Source organism: Trematomus bernacchii, unplaced genomic scaffold, assembly GCF_902827165.1.
Source record: "Trematomus bernacchii unplaced genomic scaffold, fTreBer1.1, whole genome shotgun sequence".
In the NCBI taxonomy this organism is placed as follows: Eukaryota; Metazoa; Chordata; class Actinopteri; order Perciformes; family Nototheniidae; genus Trematomus; species Trematomus bernacchii.
In genome coordinates this window covers 5,798,787-5,818,656 of record NW_022987714.1, presented here as the reverse complement: position 1 = coordinate 5,818,656, position 19,870 = coordinate 5,798,787, and the positions used below count along the sequence as shown (strand labels likewise).

The window sequence follows — 19,870 nt, the reverse complement described above, 5'->3', positions numbered from 1 at the left end:
TGTGTGTGTGTGTGTGTGTGTCCTATATTCCCCAGGAGAAATTAATATTATCACAGTATGGACCTGAGGCTAGTCAATTTGAAAGCAGATTTCACTCATCGGTCATTCACAATGTTTCAAAATGTGTGTGTGTGTGTGTGTTTTATTGATACTGGACACAGTCACAAGCCCAAGGCAAGGACGTTGATGTCACAGCTAACCTTCTAGCTGTCCAATCAGAGTAGCAGTGGGGTGCAAAGTCCCGCCCACGCACCTACCTGCTCCCTGCTGAACACACCACCTGTCCTACGATAACACTCTCATCCTCTCTGGGTTTTTTTTCATCATTTTGTTTTTCATGCCTATACGGTGATCCCTCACAGTATCTTTGAGTCATTGAAATGTAAACCCATGCTTAACTAACATACCAAAAATGTACTGAGTTGAGGCCACACACAAAATGCTAATCATAATCACGGCATAAACACCAGTTGCAGAGTTAATCAATTTATGAATAAACATGAACAGGAAAGCTGCTGTATAAACAGAAGCCATTGCCTGACGCAGATACATATTAAACAGCATCACTGATGATGCTTTTGCTTTTACAATTGAGGTCAGCGCTGACTGACTGAGTGACTCCAGATGGATGTTAACAACAGGACTTTTCTGTCCTGCACAGTGACAACCTACTTCGCAGTCGTTGGTCTGAAATTGCATGTGTAAAGGTCAGGTCCTTACCCTTCCCCACACTTCCATGCAGACACATGCAGTTTCATCAACAACAGGCATTTCTGTCATATAATAATATGCAGCGGAGGATGGCACATGGGCGGTTATCAGCTCGTTACAGCATGTTCATTTATCACAGCATAAACCCTATAATTTATGTGTTACCCTGACAATCAATCAAAAGATTAGGTGTTTGATTAATGAGTCAACAACAAACAATCTATCACTGATCTATTAACAATCAAGAGGCAATCAATAGTTGGTTTACAGCTAATCAATCAATGGCTTCTGATGGAGAACTCAACCATGTTCTGTTTGTGCTGGTTAGTGTATCAAGCACCTGGATATGACTTTGTAATGTTCACCTGTTGATGTTGATTATCTTGTATGTTTTAATGTATATGTAATAATGATCCAACATCTTTCTTTGCAATCAGAGTCGAGCTTGTGTGTGGTATTGCCCTGAAGTAAGAGTAGTAGACAGAGGGTAACTATTAGGTAGTAGGTTATAATTCAGTCTGCACCTGAGGGTGGACACAGAGGCAGAGAAAGAATGAGAAATGGCATAAAAAGAAAGTAAGAATGAAAGACAAGTGAATGTCATGTAGCTTCCTTTCAGCCTCGGTGGGAGGGAGGAGATGAGAAGAGCAGAGGGATCCCTCTGAGTCAGCCTTGGAGTTTTCCTCCCTCCTCTCTTCCTCCGCCTCCTCCCACTGTCATTTACAACACTTCCACCTTCCTCGGTTTTTCTCTTTTTTTCTGTAGTCGTCTTCCTTTGCCCTTCGTCTGACTCTCCTGTCATTCATAAAAGCAGCCATTTATTTTTGTTCTCATTTTTTTTTAATGACTAATTTTGTCAAGTCTTTATGTCTTACAGATCACAACCTCTCTCTCCCTTTATCCCCCTCCCCACACCTCTCTCTTAGTTGAATACTGATTAGCCAGAGACTGCACCACTCCCTCGCCCTCTTCTAAGCTAAAGAAGTCCTGTGAGGACGAACATGCAGCAAACCTCAGCACACCTCTGACTCAGAGCATGTCACTGTCCCTCTGCCTTCTCTTTTATAGTCTCCACTTCATTCAGTCTTTTATCCACTAGCCCTTTTCCACATCACCTTCTTTAATTGCCACCTCTCCTTCTCCTATTCCATGTCCACCCCCATCCTTGTCATTAAACTTAATTTTCTTTTCTACTTATCTCTTCTGTTTTTGACATTATAACCTGATATGCTATATAATACTCAATCTATGGTTCCATGTGTCACTGTTCTCCCTCCAGAGCATTAGCATGTGTTCCTACAATCCTATATTACAGGCAATAATGAACATCCCTGATACCCTGTACATAGACATCGCCTTTCCTCCTCGTGTGTGTGTGTGTGTGTGTGTGTGTGTGTGTGTGTGTGTGTGTGTGTGTAGGCGTGCGTTAGCGTGTCTCGGGTTTCATCCCTCTTGTTTCATAAAGATGCAACTCTGCTCTCTCTCTATTACACTGAATTGAACTGAGGTTTAATAAAGAGTGCAAGGATCCAAATCTAATAACAGCTCCACTCTGGTTATTGGAATGCTCTCCACTCTCACCTTCACACACTTTATGTCAAGCACACACACACACACACACACACACACATGCGCACACACACACACACACACGCACACACGGCTGAGATATAGACTTACTCTTTATTCAGAAAAGCCTTACTCAGCAAGTCCCTCTTTCACATTACATTACACTTACTGTATATCACATGCAAACACGCGTAATAGTGCTTTAAATTGCTTTTCAGTCAATCATCGTAGCAAGGTTTTTTAATAGAGAATAGTGGATTCCCCATATTTAGTTGTAGGAGCTCAGGGGTCAAGATGACAGCTGGGGTCACTGACATTTTCATTTGTTTGAAATAGCTATCTTTAAAAAATAATCCAAACACTCTTTAAGACTTGAGATAGCCCTATCATTTTTAACTTAAATTCCAAACCGTTTGTTTATTGAAATTGATGCTGAGGTTTTGGTTTATGTGACTTTTACATATCCTCTCATTATTGGGTAGAATGCTGTTTTTTACTTAATGCTACAGAGACAAATACAAAAACTGAGAAGCAGAGCACTGGGCATGGAGTGAACAGCAGGGAGTGGTACACAAATAACAAGAGCATGTTTTTTGTCAGACAGCTTATGCTTACAACTATTTCAATGTGTAAGTGGATGCTGCCACTAGTAGAACAAGCTACCAGGTGTTTCTGCCAGGTAGCTTGCTAATTGCTGTTATCTCTTCAATCTGTCCCACGGTTTCTCTCTACTACTGGGACTACATTATGCAACAGAGAAATATGGCTGTAGAAAATATACATTCCATCACTTTAAATGTGATTATTTTGAATATGTAGCTGCACAAATGTGTGTCTGCCTTAAGACCACAGCTGAAAAAGGGATATTGGGAAATAAAAAAAGGCAAGAGAAGGATGATTTTTGATAAGCATTCAAACGAATAGCATTAAGAAAAGCATGTTAGAGAGACACATTTAAGAGCTTGATTGTCCGAGCACATAACAATAGCAGCATCTATTTAAATCAGCATTTGGGCCTCAAATAGTTGCACAGATGTTTTTTGTATCACTAAAATACATTATTGTCCTGAGTTAATATTGCTGCACCCAATGGAATTTCATTGGATATGTGTACAATTACATCACAGATGTTCAGTTTCTCTTTGTTTCTTACAGCAAATGTAAGAAAGAAAGCCTTTTGTGGCATTTCCTGAAGATCAAGTTGTATTTTGGTTTGGCAAGTCTTCCATTACATCCCTGTCTGAATCAGTGTGAGTGCATCTGTGGCAGGAAGCCATCAGCCTCTCAGAACAGCTGCATCCTTGATTGTCTGTTTCTGCAGGAGTTTGACGCATACACTGTTAACTGTTTAAAATATGTTTGTGTTTTCAAAAGTCTGCTCTGTTCCTCACCAGCTGTCACCCATTAATGCATTCGTTCATTCTTCCTTTCTTCACGTTGAATGAGTACATGCATGTGTGTTGGTTGCCTATACAGAGAAAGATGTGAGGAGAAAGAAAATGAATGACTCAGCTAGAAGCAAAACAGGGAAGCAAAACAGCGAAGCAAAGCAATAATTAAAATGAGCTCAATCGGTCGCCATATGCACACACAGATATACACAAACACACACACACACACACACACTCGAGCAGAAGTGCATTGGAGCTTGCAGGCTGGGTGTGCGAAGAGTATAAATAGCTCTGCATCCTCACTGATGCTATTTTTAAACCAGGAACCGTGACTGACTGAACCAAGGGCAAAACTCAGACACACACACACACCAATACACGCATAGAACAATACTGTAGCAGAATTTCCACCAGACAGCAGACTTCTTGGACTCTCATGAATAACCGGGCGGCTGTTGAAACATAGCTCTTCCCCTTTGTCAGCTGGTGTCTGTCTTTAGCTGGCTCTCATCTCTCTTTGTCATTGCTGAATGCAGTGCTACTTCCGTCACAATCTTTCCCTTTGTTTCATTGTCGGGGGCTCTGTGGTGTGCTACTCTCCTTTCTGTTCACATTTCATGCTTCGTTTGTATGATATTTCTATATAAGTCCCAGAATACTTCGTTAATGGCCCAGTAAGATGCCATTTATTTGATTTCTACGAGGCTAAAAAAAATACAGTATGTTGAGCTGTGTCACCGAAGAGACGACCTGTTTTGCACAGTATGTTTATTTGTTATGCTGGGCTTTTTGTAGTCTGTGAAAGGATACAAATGTAAGTATGTTAGTGCATTGATTTATTTAACTGTATAGATAGTTATAAGAACACTATTGACGGTATGCCCCCACCTTTGTTAAGAGTTTGTATTCGTCACATGCATGCTGTGTTCAGAATGAAATCATGCTGGGCATCATAAGACAAAAATGCCTCATGGGTCATTGACAAAGGAAAAATGCAAATTAACAAAAATAAACATGAGATAAACTTCTTCTTAATTCACCACTGGTTTCCAGAGCATATCTTTGAAGATGAATTTGATCCTAAAGATCATGTCGGATACCGATCAGGCGGTGATATGACATGAAATGTATATCTTCAGAAACTGTCAAAAGTAGTTGTATTAGGATAAATGTGACGATTACTTATCTTTATACATCTTTTTATTATATTCTAGTTCTTGAGCTGGCTCTCTCTTGTTTGTCCTGAAGCATAGGAAATGACCCTAAATACACTATGGGCTTTAAGACTGACCCTCGATCGGGGCGGATTCAGCCAATGTTGTTCAAATTGTGATATGTGTTAGAAACTACACAAACAACAAAGCTGGTTCATTAAAGAGTGTCGCATCCCGACCTGTTTTGCATTACGCTGATAAAAGAATCAGGATTTTGGCACAAGCAGCATGAATCCATGGAGCCATCCTGTTCAGTGTAAACACCACAAGCTGGTTGTGGCAGCGATGGTGTGGGAATGTTGTTTTGTTTGTTTTTTCTTTGGTAAACATTGGCAGAATTAGGGATTATGGAACTCTATGAAGAATGGCTGAACAACACTGCATATTTTAACGCGGTTGATAAAACTTCAGTTAACCGCACCACAGTTAATCCTCACCACCAGCAGGATGCAATATGTCATCAGGCACATGTCGTCACCAAATGTTTTTGGGAAAAACATCAGTGGATTTTCATTGTTTCAGTGTTCCTGAGCATCGCTGGTATGGACAGGTTGGGTATCAACATGACTGCAGCTGTTAAAACACATTCATCTCCACAATTTACAACATTTTCCCTCAATGCATCCAGCAGCTTGCAGAATCATAACTAGACAAATGTATGCTGTTCTAAAGGGACAATATGCTTCTACTGTTTGCGTACATAATAAAGAGGCCCTGGTGTGTGTCCATTTGGATAAGAGTGCATGTGTTTCATGACTGTGTGTATGAATGCATGTCAACATATGCTGTGAGTTTGCACCCATTAGTTTGCCTGTGGAGGTGATTATGAATCAGCATGGCAGGTCACTGCTCCTAGTGATACAGTGGAGAAATGGCCTGGTGTCCAGCTGAGGTGTTGATTGCCTTGTGCACGGAACGGTTGTTTAGTTAAGCCCCAATAGACCTCCATAGAGATTAGAACAAATGCCATTCATTGTTTTGCATTGAAGGAAATATCAAAAGACAGTCACCAGTGTATGCATAATGCTCAATCCCATCTACTTTAGATTTCAGCTGTCACTCATTGTTTATCAACGTCATTATTCAGACAGGAAGCGTCCATTAGAAAATTGCATTCTTCATTTTACCAAAGGTATCCATTTCTTGAGAGTTTGTCCTATTTCCAAAAACTCTTAAATTAAGTTAAAGATGAAATGGCCCTTCAGTATCTCCATCAGGTACTTGCAAACACAATTGAACTGCCCTTTCCTGCCCTTCTACATTTAAATTCGACTTTTGGGGTTTTTATTGCTTAAAGAATTCCCTCATCAACATCTTGCTGGGCCATTTAATCTCTTCAAGGATCCACCACCATATGTGTGGCGTCAACATGCCCTGACAGACTGTGATGTGGCATGAGGAGATTGAGGAGTAGTACCTGATCTTAAGCTTGAACCGCATAAACTCTACTGGCCTTTCCCACTCATATCCACACCTTAAGCTTCACACATGGCCGTGGTCCCAAAGCAATCTGGTCGGACGTAAACATCAACATGGCGCACATATTATAAATCCTCCTGCACAGACACGCATTGTTTGATTTCCTTCCCGCCACTTGGCTCTGGTGAGCCTTCATCTGATTAAAAGCCACAGTTGTCATGCCAACACATTGTTGGCAAGTACCAAAACAGAGTGGCAGTGTAATGTACAGGCTACTGACCCAGCGGGGAAGTACCTGTAAGGGCATTTTACAGGTACATGCATGCCTTTTTGCTGTGTGGCCTTATATGTGTTTCAGGCTATTGTTTCTGCTTTTGCAAGATATAGAAGAAAGCCAATACATGTACAAGTAGACACAAAGAATCAGTTAACACCATCATTCAGCCACAAATAATACTGTTTTACTGTTACAGCAGCAGGGAAATTCTCTTTTTGGTCTGTATCAGACGCTGAGGGAAATGTGAGGATTATAAAGTCTATTATGCAACAAAAAACTTTGGGGTGGTTTTTGTGTGTGCTTGTGAGTGTGTGAGAGTGTTTCACTGACCTTTTCTTGATTTCATGAACAATCAATTAATTGGCTTGATTCCTGCAGTTTTCATGTTTTGTTCAAAGTTATTGAGGCTGATGTGTGTATTACATACTGTGTGTGTGTGAGGCAGAACAGTCCATGGTGTATCGGTGTAGATATATATTTGAGATCTTTTAGACGAGACGGTGACTTTTGCTTGCTTTCTTAGATGGTCAGTTCTGTCCATATTGTCAGGTGTGGGTGTCGGGGACCAGAAATGGATTAGTAGTGGGGTGATAAGGCCAGGAGTGAGGGAAGTGAGCGAGGGTAGCCTGGAAGATCAATCAGAGGTCTCACCTTTTCTTTCATTTCTGTCAATGGGGAACAGAGAGCACAGCGGGCACCTGCCTGCTTCAGGGACACCATTACAGTACAGACGGACACAGCGACAGGTACAAATGATGGGATGGAGAGAGGTCTAAGAAATCATTCAGAAAAACAGTGAAGGGGACTGGGAGAGAAAGTCATGTAGAGCAGAGAGAGGGGGAGAGAGAGAGAATAAAGGGTTTAAACAGGGAAATAAAGAGACTCTGGGTAAAGTTGTGTTAAGCTGCGATCAGAGAGAGGGATCAGTCCATGTATCCTCTGTGTGCCGAGTGTCCTCTTTTTTTACAGCTGGAAGTCGATAAACAGCCGGTCTCCCCTTTTGCAAGCCACTTCTCTGTTAGCTAGTGGATGTATATCCGGGCAGAGGCAAGCTAAGAGGGGTACACTGAGGGAGTATATCCAGTCCATTGAGATAAAAAAAAAATACAGACTTGTGACCCACCAGGATATTTGTATTATTTAATTATATTCTATTGAAACACACAGTGTCCTAAAACACAATCCTGCCTAGCCTCATACATGTCTGTGTCAGCGCAGGATGTGAATAGTAGAATAGACTACTTAGGGGTAGTAAGATGTGGGCACAGTGTAGTAGAAAGTATTTAAGAAACATATTTGTAACACTATGCAGCAAGTGTGAATGGCTGATATTTGAACTTTGAACTTTTACTATCATGTGAGTGAAGATGAAGTTCAGCTGACCGCTACCCATAGTGCCTCCGGTGACATCACCGTGACATGTCCCCATGCCGGAGGAGAAAATAGTTTGGAGGAAGTAGACTGCATCATTTAGCAGGCTGTCTTCTGGCTGCAACATCATACTGTCGTAACCTAGCAACCGGTTTAGAAGAAGGGCTCGCTCAGGCAAAGCTTCAGTTCCAGCTGGTGATCTCTAAGGTGTGTGTGTGTGTGTGTGTGTGTGTGTGTGTGTGTGTGTGTGTGTGTGTGTGTGTGTGTGTGTGTGTGTGTGTGTGTGTGTGTGTGTGTGTGTGTGTGTGTGTGTGTGTGTGTGTGTGTGTGTGTGTGTGTGTGTGTGTGTGTGTGTGTGTGTGTGTGTGTGTGTGTGTGTGTGTGTGTGTGTGTGTGTGTGTGTGTGTGTGTGTGTGTGTGTGTGTGTGTGTGTGTTGTAGAAATGAGCGTTCCCTGCAGGGAAGATCAATATCAACTATACATTCATCTCTAATTACCACAGCGGAGCTTAGAAGGAATCTCTCTCCTTCTCCTCTCCGCCTTCTAGCTCTCTCTCCCCATCTCCCTTTTCTTTTTCTTGTTGACCTTAATGTTTTTTCCCTCAACTCTGTCCCTTTAATATTAAGTCTTTCTTTCTCTTTATTTTTCAAATTCAAAAGTTGTTTATTGGCATTAAAGAGGATAAATCCTATGTTGTCAAAGCACCTTGGTATGGTTCATAAACTACGGACCATTTTATTCCGATTACAGTTATTTCTGTCTTTTATCTAACATGTGTATTTGTAAAACAAAATGTCTCCCTCTGTGTACACGCACCCGAACAATGGATACCTAAATATCTCACTTTGTCCTTCTTTGTCTCTTTTCCAAGGCTCCACAACCTCACAATAATGGCAACTAAGAATGTTTTATTTCAATGTTTGACATTATTATTTTTCTCTTTTCAGTGCTGAGTATAGGGGAAGGAGGATTCTGGGAAGGCACTGTCAAAGGGAGGACAGGATGGTTTCCAGCAGACTATGTGGAAGAAGTTCAGATGAGGCAGTTTGACCCGCGGCTAGGTAAGGCCTCTTCATGCACACACGCACGCACGCACACACCACACACACACACACCCACACACACACACACACACACACACACACATACACATACACATACACATACACATACACACACACACACACACACATTTACATACTGTGCACTCATACTGTCCCACTGCAACATGTTTCTATCTCGCTGTAGTGTGTTGCCTGGGTGTTTTTACAGTGGCGCTGTCCATGGTGCTGAGAAGCTAAATATGTCCTATAGCTGTTGCTATGGTGTCAGAACATCTGCATGTATTTGAAGCAAATAAACAAAAAGCAGACAAAATATTTTTGCTTTATATCTGAAGTGATGTCACTGTTTATTAATTGTAAATACCCCAAACTAGAAAAGTAACCATCATCCTCACGGTATTTGCTGAAGGAACTGGTTATAGCAGCACACCCTGTAATTTAAAAATTGTCATCGCCATCAGTCCTCCATTTTGCAGGCACCTTCCTCAATCTCCACGCCACATTGAATAGGTGTCCCAGTGAAGAGAGACCAATCAGCTTTCATTATAGCAGAGTGAATCTCATCCACACCTGACCCCCTGCTGCTGTGGAGCATCATATCATTCACATGTAAGAAACATCATGCTGCACTGGTCATAAGCTTGGATTTTCAATTAAATACAATTTGCAATTCCTTTTTTTTTTAACAACTAGTTGATCTGCCAGATTATTTTTTGATCACAGTTCTTCCCTGTTCACAGATCCAATATGACAATGTAAGATGGTGTTATCTTATACTCCATAAAACAATCTATTTTCCTTAAAATCCTTCAATAGCTGACATTTGCCTCCCATGGTGACTGCTGACTTCTTTGAGATTTTCACCAAAGATTGTCAAGCTCTTAGGGTCCCTTGATTAGTGCTTACAGTAATTAAACGCAGGTGCACTGAAAAGGTCAGGCTGTTTAGCTCGTGTTCAACACATGTAGACAGTCGCAAGATTAAGTAAACTGACAGTTTATATAAACATGGTATATACTTATATATGTTCTTGGTTTAAAAAGGTTCCATGCTTCATTTTACTGTTGACAAGTTCAAAACGTACGGCATACTACACCTCCATGATGTTTGGTGAACATGTATTGTTCCCCAGAACCTGTCTTATCTAATTATTATCATTTCCCACAATGTCTGGGATCAGTCAACTGAGAATGTTCCTGACCTTGAATTTCAGATGTTTCATGAAAGTAAGAAGCAATCGAGCTTGAGACGACTTAGAGAAACAATCACCAAAATGTGTCATTACTGTAACCCCTGATGTTTTAGAAAGCTAATCATTTGTCGGACAGCAGAATAATAGTTTTGCTTTAAAATCACTCAATATCATTCAGGCAGTAAAACAAAAAAATTCACAACGAAAAAACTGAAAAACAGTCCCCATCTTGCAGTCACCAATGAAGGCACATTAACACTGTAAATCTGAATAAACACTTCATATATGCTGATTATGATGAACCTGGCATCAATCCCACAGTGACAAATTCAAAAGGAACCCTTTGTAAACTCCTACTACATCAGACTAATTCGACCACATCTCCGTTTACTCATTTAATTAGCAGATGGCACATTTCGTAGTCTCAGAGGCAACAACATGTGCAGCTTCATCAAAACATCTGGTCATTGTGTAAAAAGGTTCAAGGAGATGCTGCTGCGAGGGAATATTTTGGAAGTGGGCCACGCAAGTTTGTCATACAAATCTCCCCACTCCATGTGTGCTCACCATACATCTCCTGGGACCTATTTCTTCAAGGAACCGGGGTATTTTCCTTTTCAAAAGGTTGTTGAAGGATTGAGGTTACATTTAAGTATGTGTGAAGAGATGAGCAAGGACGGAATCTCTAAATACCCCATTTAAATGCATTGTGAGAAAAAGATAGGGGAAGGTGGGAAAGAAAGGGCCAGATAGCGTGGGAGACGGATGGTGGAGCGTACTCTAAAGGACAGCAAAGTGGAGACAGCAGAGCGTGTCTTTCAGAGAGAAAAAGAACGGGTAGAGGGAGGGAGGGAGATGGGCCTGATATTGAGCCGGACTCACTCATAAATCCTGAAAAACTCAGAACCCTCCGATACCTGTTTCTTAGCAATTAGTGTGTCTTCTGCCTCCTCTGTCCTTCCTCTACGACTCTATTGTTTTTTCTATTTGATATTAGTTTTTAATCCTCAGCATAAATGTATTCCTGCTGTTAATTAAAATGCACATTTAAATGCTCAGTGGGTTCCTGCGTTATGTGCAAAATATAAGTTAAATGTCCTTCTCTTCTAAGAAAACTAGTTTGGATGACTCATCTTCAACTCCAAACTTATACATAAATAAATCCATTAGGTTAAGGCGACTTCCAAACCCTAGCATATAAACCTCTCTTAGCATCAGCTATTGGTTTTGTAGTAGCTTGCCGAGAGAGATTGGAGGAGGTGTGTTTGGAAGTCAATTTGCCTGATTCATTTAAATCATCCAATCAATTCAAAAGAGTGTTGATTAAAAATATCATTAAACTCCAGACACATAAGCCAGTTAACCCGGAAATATGTCACTTTAAAGTGGACCTATCATGCTATATTATAATAATATAGTGTAGGACCATACCTATATAAGGCATATTTATACTTTTTTTTTTTTTTTAAATACCAAACAGATCATGCATTTTAGCCATGCCTCATTTCGCTCAATTTGCACTTTTTTACCCCTGTTTTTGCAAGGGCTGATTCTGTGAGAACAGCACCACCTACAGGCCTGGCATATGTACTACAGCCTCTCCAGCGCTTTCGAACGGCAATGGCCGCGGCTGTCTCCTCCTGATTGGTGGAGTTGGCCCAATAGCCGTAGCGCCACTGTCCTGACGTCAGGACAGTGTTCAAATCTGGATCAGTTTTTATCAGATCCGTTGCAGCCCCTTTTTTAGAGATTTGGGTATGGAGGAAAATAGAGAGGATTGTGTTTTCTGACACTTGGTGAGTTCCCTGGAACACCGGGGACACATATTCATGTATAAAAGACGTACAAAAGTGCATTTTGCATGATAGGTCCCCTTTAAGTTAACATAAAGAATGTCAAACTTCTGTTTCACTAAATACTTTAACTGGACCCACAAGAACGATGCTGCTGGGTTGTTAGGAAATGTATGGCATTGTGGTCACACACAGTATTGCAGCATCACATGACGCACATTGGCCCTAGAAGCGTTTTTACGCCATACACAATCAATGCAAAAGCATCACCTTTAAAATGATTTAAATGTGTTTTCTGGATTCACAAATACACCAAAATAAGTCTTTGTACAATCTGAATGTTATCCATTTAGTCCAAAATCTAGAAAAGCTACGTGCAGATAATGGGGATTTAAATATAATTGTATTTAATGATCAAAATGAAAGTATATTATACAGTGCAATGTTTAATATATTATTCAATAACATGCTAATTTCTGAATCTACTGAGGCATTTCAAAGCAAATCTCATCATCATCTTTAGATTCATCAACGGTAATACAACAGCAGAATTACACACACTAAAACACACTCATAGTTGTTTATCTGAAGGCAACCATCGAGGCGTCACTGACAGTTAGGGCAATATGTCTCAGCCTAGTGAAGCAGCAAAGACAGTCTTGTCTACAATTAAGTAACCCAAATACTGCTGCTCTCTCTCTCCCTCCCTCTCTCCCTCTCTCATTCTGCCACTGTACATCACCCATGAGTCATGACTCTGAAAGTGCCATCCCTCTTGATTTATCTCTGCCTCCATCTCTTTTCAATCCTCTCTGCCAGGTTTAAAAGAGCAATGATGGAGACTGGGGTAGAGACAAAATAAAAAATGGGATGATGGAAAAAGCGGTTTCAGTTTGGGCGAGCGACAGGGGGATAGGTAGAGGCAGCCATCAAGGAGTAGAGAGACCGAGAGAGGAAGCAGGTGACCATGTGAGAGAGGCACAGCTTAAACCATCTGGGCTGTTATCTGTCACCACGCTGCCCCTGTCTCTCTCAGAGCGGGGGGGGGGCCAGCTGCAGCCAACAGTTCATCTTCAACCGCTGCTCCAGGGGACGGAGGGGGACGGAGGGGGGGAACAAAGACAAAGTGTAGAAACCAAGGGGTAAAACAAATAGGAGCGAGGAGGGCATGAGCGAATGATGGAGAAAATGAGGGCGAAAAGCAAAGACTATTGATTGAATTCATTAGGAGTACAATGAGTGATGCAGTGGGGAAACGCTGCTGGCTGTGGGCAAATGGTATGTGTTGGGAAGGTGTGCCGTATCAACGTGTTATAGATTATTGTAAAAAAAAATGTCCCCGTCCTACTAACACCCCATTCCCTCGCACACACACACACCACACACACACACACACACACACACACACACACCCACACACACACACACACACACACACACACACACACACACACACACACACACACACACACACACACACACACGCAGCTGGTCTGTATGTGGGGGTTAATAGTAGATGTTTACCCGTGGTAATGGAGGGGATAATGATGTGAGTATGAACTGCTCTTCCCTTTCTAATGACACTAGCAAATTGCTGGGGGCCACTCATTCCAGCTATAATACTGTTAATCAGCTGGCTACAATCTGTTGGTATCTTACAGCCCTCCAGCCTAAAGACCCCCCCCCCCCCTATCCGTCAACAAGAAACAGGCTTGCTATAGCCAATTACAGAGAAAGATTCGGACAAATGGTAAATGAAACAGCGATGCATTTTTACCAGCCTCAGTTTCCATTATACCAGCCTTAATTTTTTCTTATGTTGCCCCGCAGCCTCAAATGTCCTTATAGACCTCCATATACACACTTACACACTTACACACACACACACACACACACACACACACACACACACACACTCACAGCATTGTAATGCACATTTTCCCTGTGATGGGAAAAGCAATCCTTGATTTTCTCGATGATTTGATGTCTTAACAAGCGAACAAAGTTGTATTCCTTTCCTCTTTGTGCTCGTTCACTGTATTCCCTTGCTCTTCTCACACCGCGGCACATTGAATGACTCACAGCCGCATGAATCAGCCCAGTCAGATCCAGCCTGAGCTATTTTTAGCCTGCCCATTAAGAAGTTTTGGAGTGTGTCTGCACTCCCCCAGAATGCTTAAACATCAGCGTTGCTGCGGCAGCTGAGACTGACATGGGAAGTGGAAGTTGGAGGGAAGGACGGAGGAGAGAGGAGACACGGGACAGAGATGGTGCACTGGATCTGTGAGGGAGAATACAGGGAGACGACTGGTCAGAATTGTGCAACTTTCCCCAATAGTATGGGCTATTTGTGGCATGGTTCTTCCCCACATATACCAAAGGTATAATAAGGCCTTGCCTTGCCTATTACAATGATGGATATCAGTCATCTGAGCCTGTTTTGCAATGTCATTGATTTGAAAATCTGTTATGGGCATTAACACCTTAACAGACAAATATTGAGGGCTCTATTTTAATGTTGCTTTGCAAATATGATTCAAGCCAAATACAGCTGACTGTGTTTATATAGCTACATTTAGTTAAGCTTCCTTATTAGAAAGCTGTTCTGTTTTCAGGTTAAAGCAGAACAATATGGACAACAATGTTCACGTTTCCACATACTACAAGATGTAGACATTAATACAAAGGCTTGACTAAATAATTAAAGATGTCCACAATATGTAATCATGGAAGTAATGTTTGCTGGGAGATGAGTGCTCTTGGAACATCAGAACAAAAAGACAGACCAGAATATGTTGTCCTTGTCCTTGGTGTGGTTGTGTGGATTTACAAAGAAGAAAGGAGTAGAAGCTATTACTGTGTAAAGCAAGACTATTACTCTTGAATCCAAATAGCTTATGGGGTATCCTGCAGTGGTGGGTAATGCAGATTGTTAAATGTTAATTGTTGCATGCAAATGTTAAAGGCAAGATTCAGCACATACACAGATTCATCTAAGTTACATGCTTGTCTGCTGACAAAGCTCTTGACATGTTGACAGGAACAACTGCATCTTAAACCCTTTCTCTCTTTTTCATCACCACTCTTCCACTTTCCCTTTATCTTTCCTTCCGTTTGCCCATCTTTGTCATGTCATCAGCATTTCAAGAACGGGTCGATCTCCAGCCCTTCACACCTACAATGTTTCACTAACATGATGAAAATGAATGTGTGTGTGTGTTAAGGGCCAGTCACATCGAAGACATGTTGATAACACCTGCGTATTTCTTATCACACCTTCCCCTCTGCTCGCTGCTGAGAGCACATGATGTCACTGTTGTTTCTCTGCTCTTTGGAGGATTAGTCAATGGCAGTTCAAGACAAGCTGTGAACTGAGACACAATTAAGCTTAAATTGCACGCTTTAGAAGGTGCAGTATCTTATGCCTGCCAAATTTAACATCATTATATTTTTTAAATACATTTTTTAGTATATTTTTAAAGCTTTACCTATTTTTCAAAGTGAGTTTATTTAAATGATATATGCATATGTTGTGCTTCTGTTTAAGTAGAGTTCTTTCCAGGATTTTGAAAACAAGCCAGCCTAAATCCAAATCTGTGTTAGTGGCAGAATGAAAACCTAGAGCTGCTGCATACAAATAAATTAGAATAACCATTTGAATACAAAGACAACAACAAAAACAACAACACATATGGCTCTGATCTTCACGTGTGTCCTCATCCCTCACCAAGCCCTATCTGCTATCACAGTCACCTTGTCCATCTTGTGCTGTGATTCATTATAGCAGCTATTCTATATTTGATGTCTAATTGTTCAGATGTATTCAGTCTGCAGTTGTTTAATGTTCTCAAAGGTTCAACTAAGCAAGCTTATATAACAACAAAAAAAGCATTTAGCTTTCAATGACAAACTACTCTCAGTTTAGTCCTCTATCGAATGTATAAATGTGTCCCAGATAGCACATTACGTAGATATTGAGTTCAGTCAGAAACTCTCTGGTGGTGAAGTGCAGTGAGTATGCAAATGCTAACACTACAGAGCAGTGCACATGCATACAAATGGACAGGCTTTTTTTACACATGTATGCTTATGCACATACACACTTTAGTTATTGTCTATATTCTGTGTGGAGTCAGCAGTTAGATTAGCATAGCCAACTAATCCATCTTATTAGAAAGAGAGAGGGAAGGAGGGTTAGAGAGGGGGAGAGAGAGAGGTGGGAGAGAGAGAGGTGGGAAGACATGTCTTGGTATTAAAGTTAAGCTGAGTCAGTGTAATAGCCCGGCACTTCCAGAGGAGTCCTGCCGTTTACCCCTGCAAAAAGAAATCCATGTGAAGTGTCCTACAGTGACACATCCCAAGGTGTGTGGGGGCTTGTGTGAGTGTTGTGTTTGTTTGTTCGCAGCAGAGTGATGGCCCCTATCTGTACTTTTCATCAGAAGTCAGTGGAGTGTGTTGAGCCATCTCTCTCTCTCTGGAGGACAGATCCATATCAAATCATAATAGATGGCGGTGCAATTTGAACAATGAATCAAAGCTGAAGCAGGTCTCGCAGTGGAGCAGAGACATATCAAGTTTGACAGGGGCCGTATTGGAGGACAGCAGGTCACTCGCACACAGGCCCGCACAAACACAAATGGACGTATATGCAAAACACATGCGCAGGTTTCTGCATATCTCTCTAAAAGTCTATTTCACAGTGTCATGGCTGCTCACTCTCCTGACTCACCTGTAGTAATTATCTACACTCCTTCAGCGTCGGTTGAATCATTTGTTTACATAAACTCTTTCATCACCATGACTTGACAACACATACAACCCCACAAATTCAAACACACACACACACAGCAGCTTATAGCTCTGACTTGACATGACTAATCCCGTGCCTACCTTTACACCAAGGCATCCCTTTTTCTTTTTTTTTCGTGTCTTACTCTCCCTCCCTTCATCTCTCTCTGAGCAATATTCCCCTTTGAAGTTCATTACAATATGTGGCCTGTATAAGCATTGGAAAGAAGGAGAAAGAAGCTTTGCACACAACTCCTATTCCATGAACATCATGCAATTAGGAATGATGATAAAAGATCCTTGATTTTATACTTCGGACTTCTTTTTGCTGCTAATGTTAAGGTTTAAAAATCTGAATCAATCTCATATCTGCAACATGAATGCTGCTTGTAAACTCTTTTATATAACCTTTATTCACAAGTGTACAGAAGAGAGGTTACAGGAAAGGAAGTGAGAGAAAGGAGGGATGAACCGCTAGAAACACCAATGCTCTGTTTGTACCTGTACTGAACACTACTCCTGCTTCCTTTCTCATTCTTAGAAAACATGCGTTTGTTTGTCTGTGTTTTTTCAGATTTCCTCTCTGCTTGTCTCAACCTTGACTTAAAGGTGTGTGGTGATGAGCTGTCAATGAGCTTGTACAGTAGTTGCTTCTTGTTGTTTGAATTGAACTCAATTATTCAAGGCTTGCACTTTGACAGAGCAGAGGTATTTTTAGCTGTTGGTCTCTGACGCTGACACTTACACGGTAACAACGAGCTCTCTGAAGGCTCTTCAACCAATTCTGAGAGAGGGGAGGAGAAGAAAAGAGACAGCAGAGAAGCACAGATGCGAAATATATGCCGGAGTTGTTTGCTGGAGGCTGAAATAAAATGGGACATTTAAGCCAGAGACACTGACACACAGTTTTCATTGCTACTCATCCAGGGAGTCTTATTTCACTCTCAAAACGAAGACAAAGGAGAGGCTTTTAACAGGAATAGGGTGCTAAGGAATTTGAAATAGCCGACTGCATAAAATGGGCGTCTCTAAGCGAAGATGAGAGGGAGGCCAGGCCCGGCTCTTTTCAGTGATCCGAGCTGGCATAAGGACCGCTGGCAAGACAGTCAATCTTCTTGTCAATGTCTCAGAGATGAAATATGGACTGTTGCCCTGTCATGGTGTACGATCTGCCTGTGCTGTGTAGCAGGATAGACGGGGTGGTTACGTTTGTGAGGGCAGAGTTTCCCAACTCCACTTTTCATGACCTGTACTGGGGTAAGTCTCTCCCTCTCCAGAGCTCTGCGTGGCTCTGACATCACCACATGGCTCATATACTGTAGAGAGCAAACAGGTGGCTCACTTCAAGTCATTCTGATGTAGTGTTAAAATGTTACCTTGCAGGAGAACCTAAAAATAGACCCCTTCTGTAAACTTGCAATATGACTCAGCACAATTGAAAATATAGTAAAGATAGAAGAGTAGTGTCTGTCTACATCTTTTCCGTTTCCATTTTTAGAAGACAGGTGTGCTCTACTATAAGTTTAAGTGGCGACGACTCCCTGAAGAATTCCCTGCAACCAAAGAAAAACACTTCGAACAATATTCCTCTTCTGCCTCTTCCTAATCTCAGCCCTTTGCTGCTGAACAAACAAACGCTGTTGTTGTATTCTACATTTGTTTAATTGAAAGTTCTCCTTTTTAATATAGATATATCTTGAATATGAAATGCCTTCCTTTACTGACACAATCTGTTCTTGGTCTTTGGAAATAAGAGAGGGCAGATCTGGCTTTGTTACTAATGGAGCGGCGGAAAAACGTTGTCCAGCTCCACATTTGACAGTTATGACGAACTCTTCTCTGTTAGTGCTTATATTATTATATCTCATCTCCTATTCGGTTTTATTAAAAGCCTATCTTGCCATGTCATTTTCATTGTATTAGTCAGTACTTTGATCAAAGCGCCTGTTATTTCCAGTTACCATCTCCCTCACTTGTCCTCCCTTCTTGGCTGCTACAGTGTTAGATAGAAAGCCTTGCTGCAATCCATACATGTTGTTGGTTCATGGACATGAAACAGCTAATGGTTACCTTTGTTGATGTCTTGGTAATTGGGATTGTGAAGATAATGACTGTCGTCCTTAAGTAACAGGTGAAAGCAGCGTGCCATTCTGAGGTCGAGGTCAGGCTGATGTTAGGGGCTGGAGTTTGATTACGAACCATGACAGCCCAAGCTTTCATCCTTCAAGTTGTGATGCCTAGTATTTCAGTCCTGGGTGATTTAGCTTCCCCCATTGTAAACATATGAGCAAAGAATCGTTCTAATACTACAGGTCCCATTATTCTGTGGCCAGTAAACTCTCCTTGAGCAGCTACTTTTGTCAGGAAAACATAAACAGGTGCATCTGTGTATAGCCCAACCAAAATAACAAACACTGTTTTAATACAGTGAGCAGTCAGTCCACAATAATCTGATTATCTGAGTAGATTTCAAAACAACAGCAGGAGTTGGAGGTGTTTTATCGAACAATCCACTATTGCTGCTTCTTCTCAATCTACAGTTCTCTCCAGTATTCAAACTGATGCTTTTCAAGGAAATGATGTTGTCTTGTTGGTGCATTATTTCTGAGCCATAATGTTTTTGAAAGACACTAATCAGGACTATTTGTCAGGAGACATCATTATACACACTATCAACTCTGAGAGATATTTTCACTCAGTTGCCATCTACTACAATCCCATCTACTGTAGTCTTCTAATGAATCTGTCCTCCCTGTCTTTCCACTCATTTGTCCTCTGTTTTTCTTCTTCATCGTTTCTTCTTGTTCTGACACTCTCCACTTCACAGTTAATTAAGCAAACCCCACTTCCTGCTCATCATGTCCATGTATGCAGACACTAGCTGGATGAAAAGATCTAGTAGTGCATCATTTAAAAAGTATGTGTCTCATACAGTTGACTTTGATGCTGAAGATGATCCTGCAGCTCTAAACCATATGCATAATTCCCTGTATGTACAAAGCAGTGACATTGTAGTGACTTCTCTTTTCCTTCAGTGTCCTCTCCATCACACTGTCTTCTCATGAGCATGACTAATTTCAC

The 19,870-nt window shown here is 41.3% G+C and overlaps 1 protein-coding gene across 1 annotated transcript in view; it reads left to right on the top strand.

Annotated features, from left to right (window-relative positions):
• The window catches only part of shank3a (SH3 and multiple ankyrin repeat domains 3a), a 149,535-nt gene that overhangs the window by 102,328 nt on the left and 27,337 nt on the right, over window positions 1-19,870 (top strand). The window contains exon 14 of the mRNA XM_034141816.1: window positions 8,900-9,013. Coding sequence (XP_033997707.1) covers window positions 8,900-9,013 — 114 coding nt within the window. The remainder of the gene's footprint in view (window positions 1-8,899; window positions 9,014-19,870) is intronic.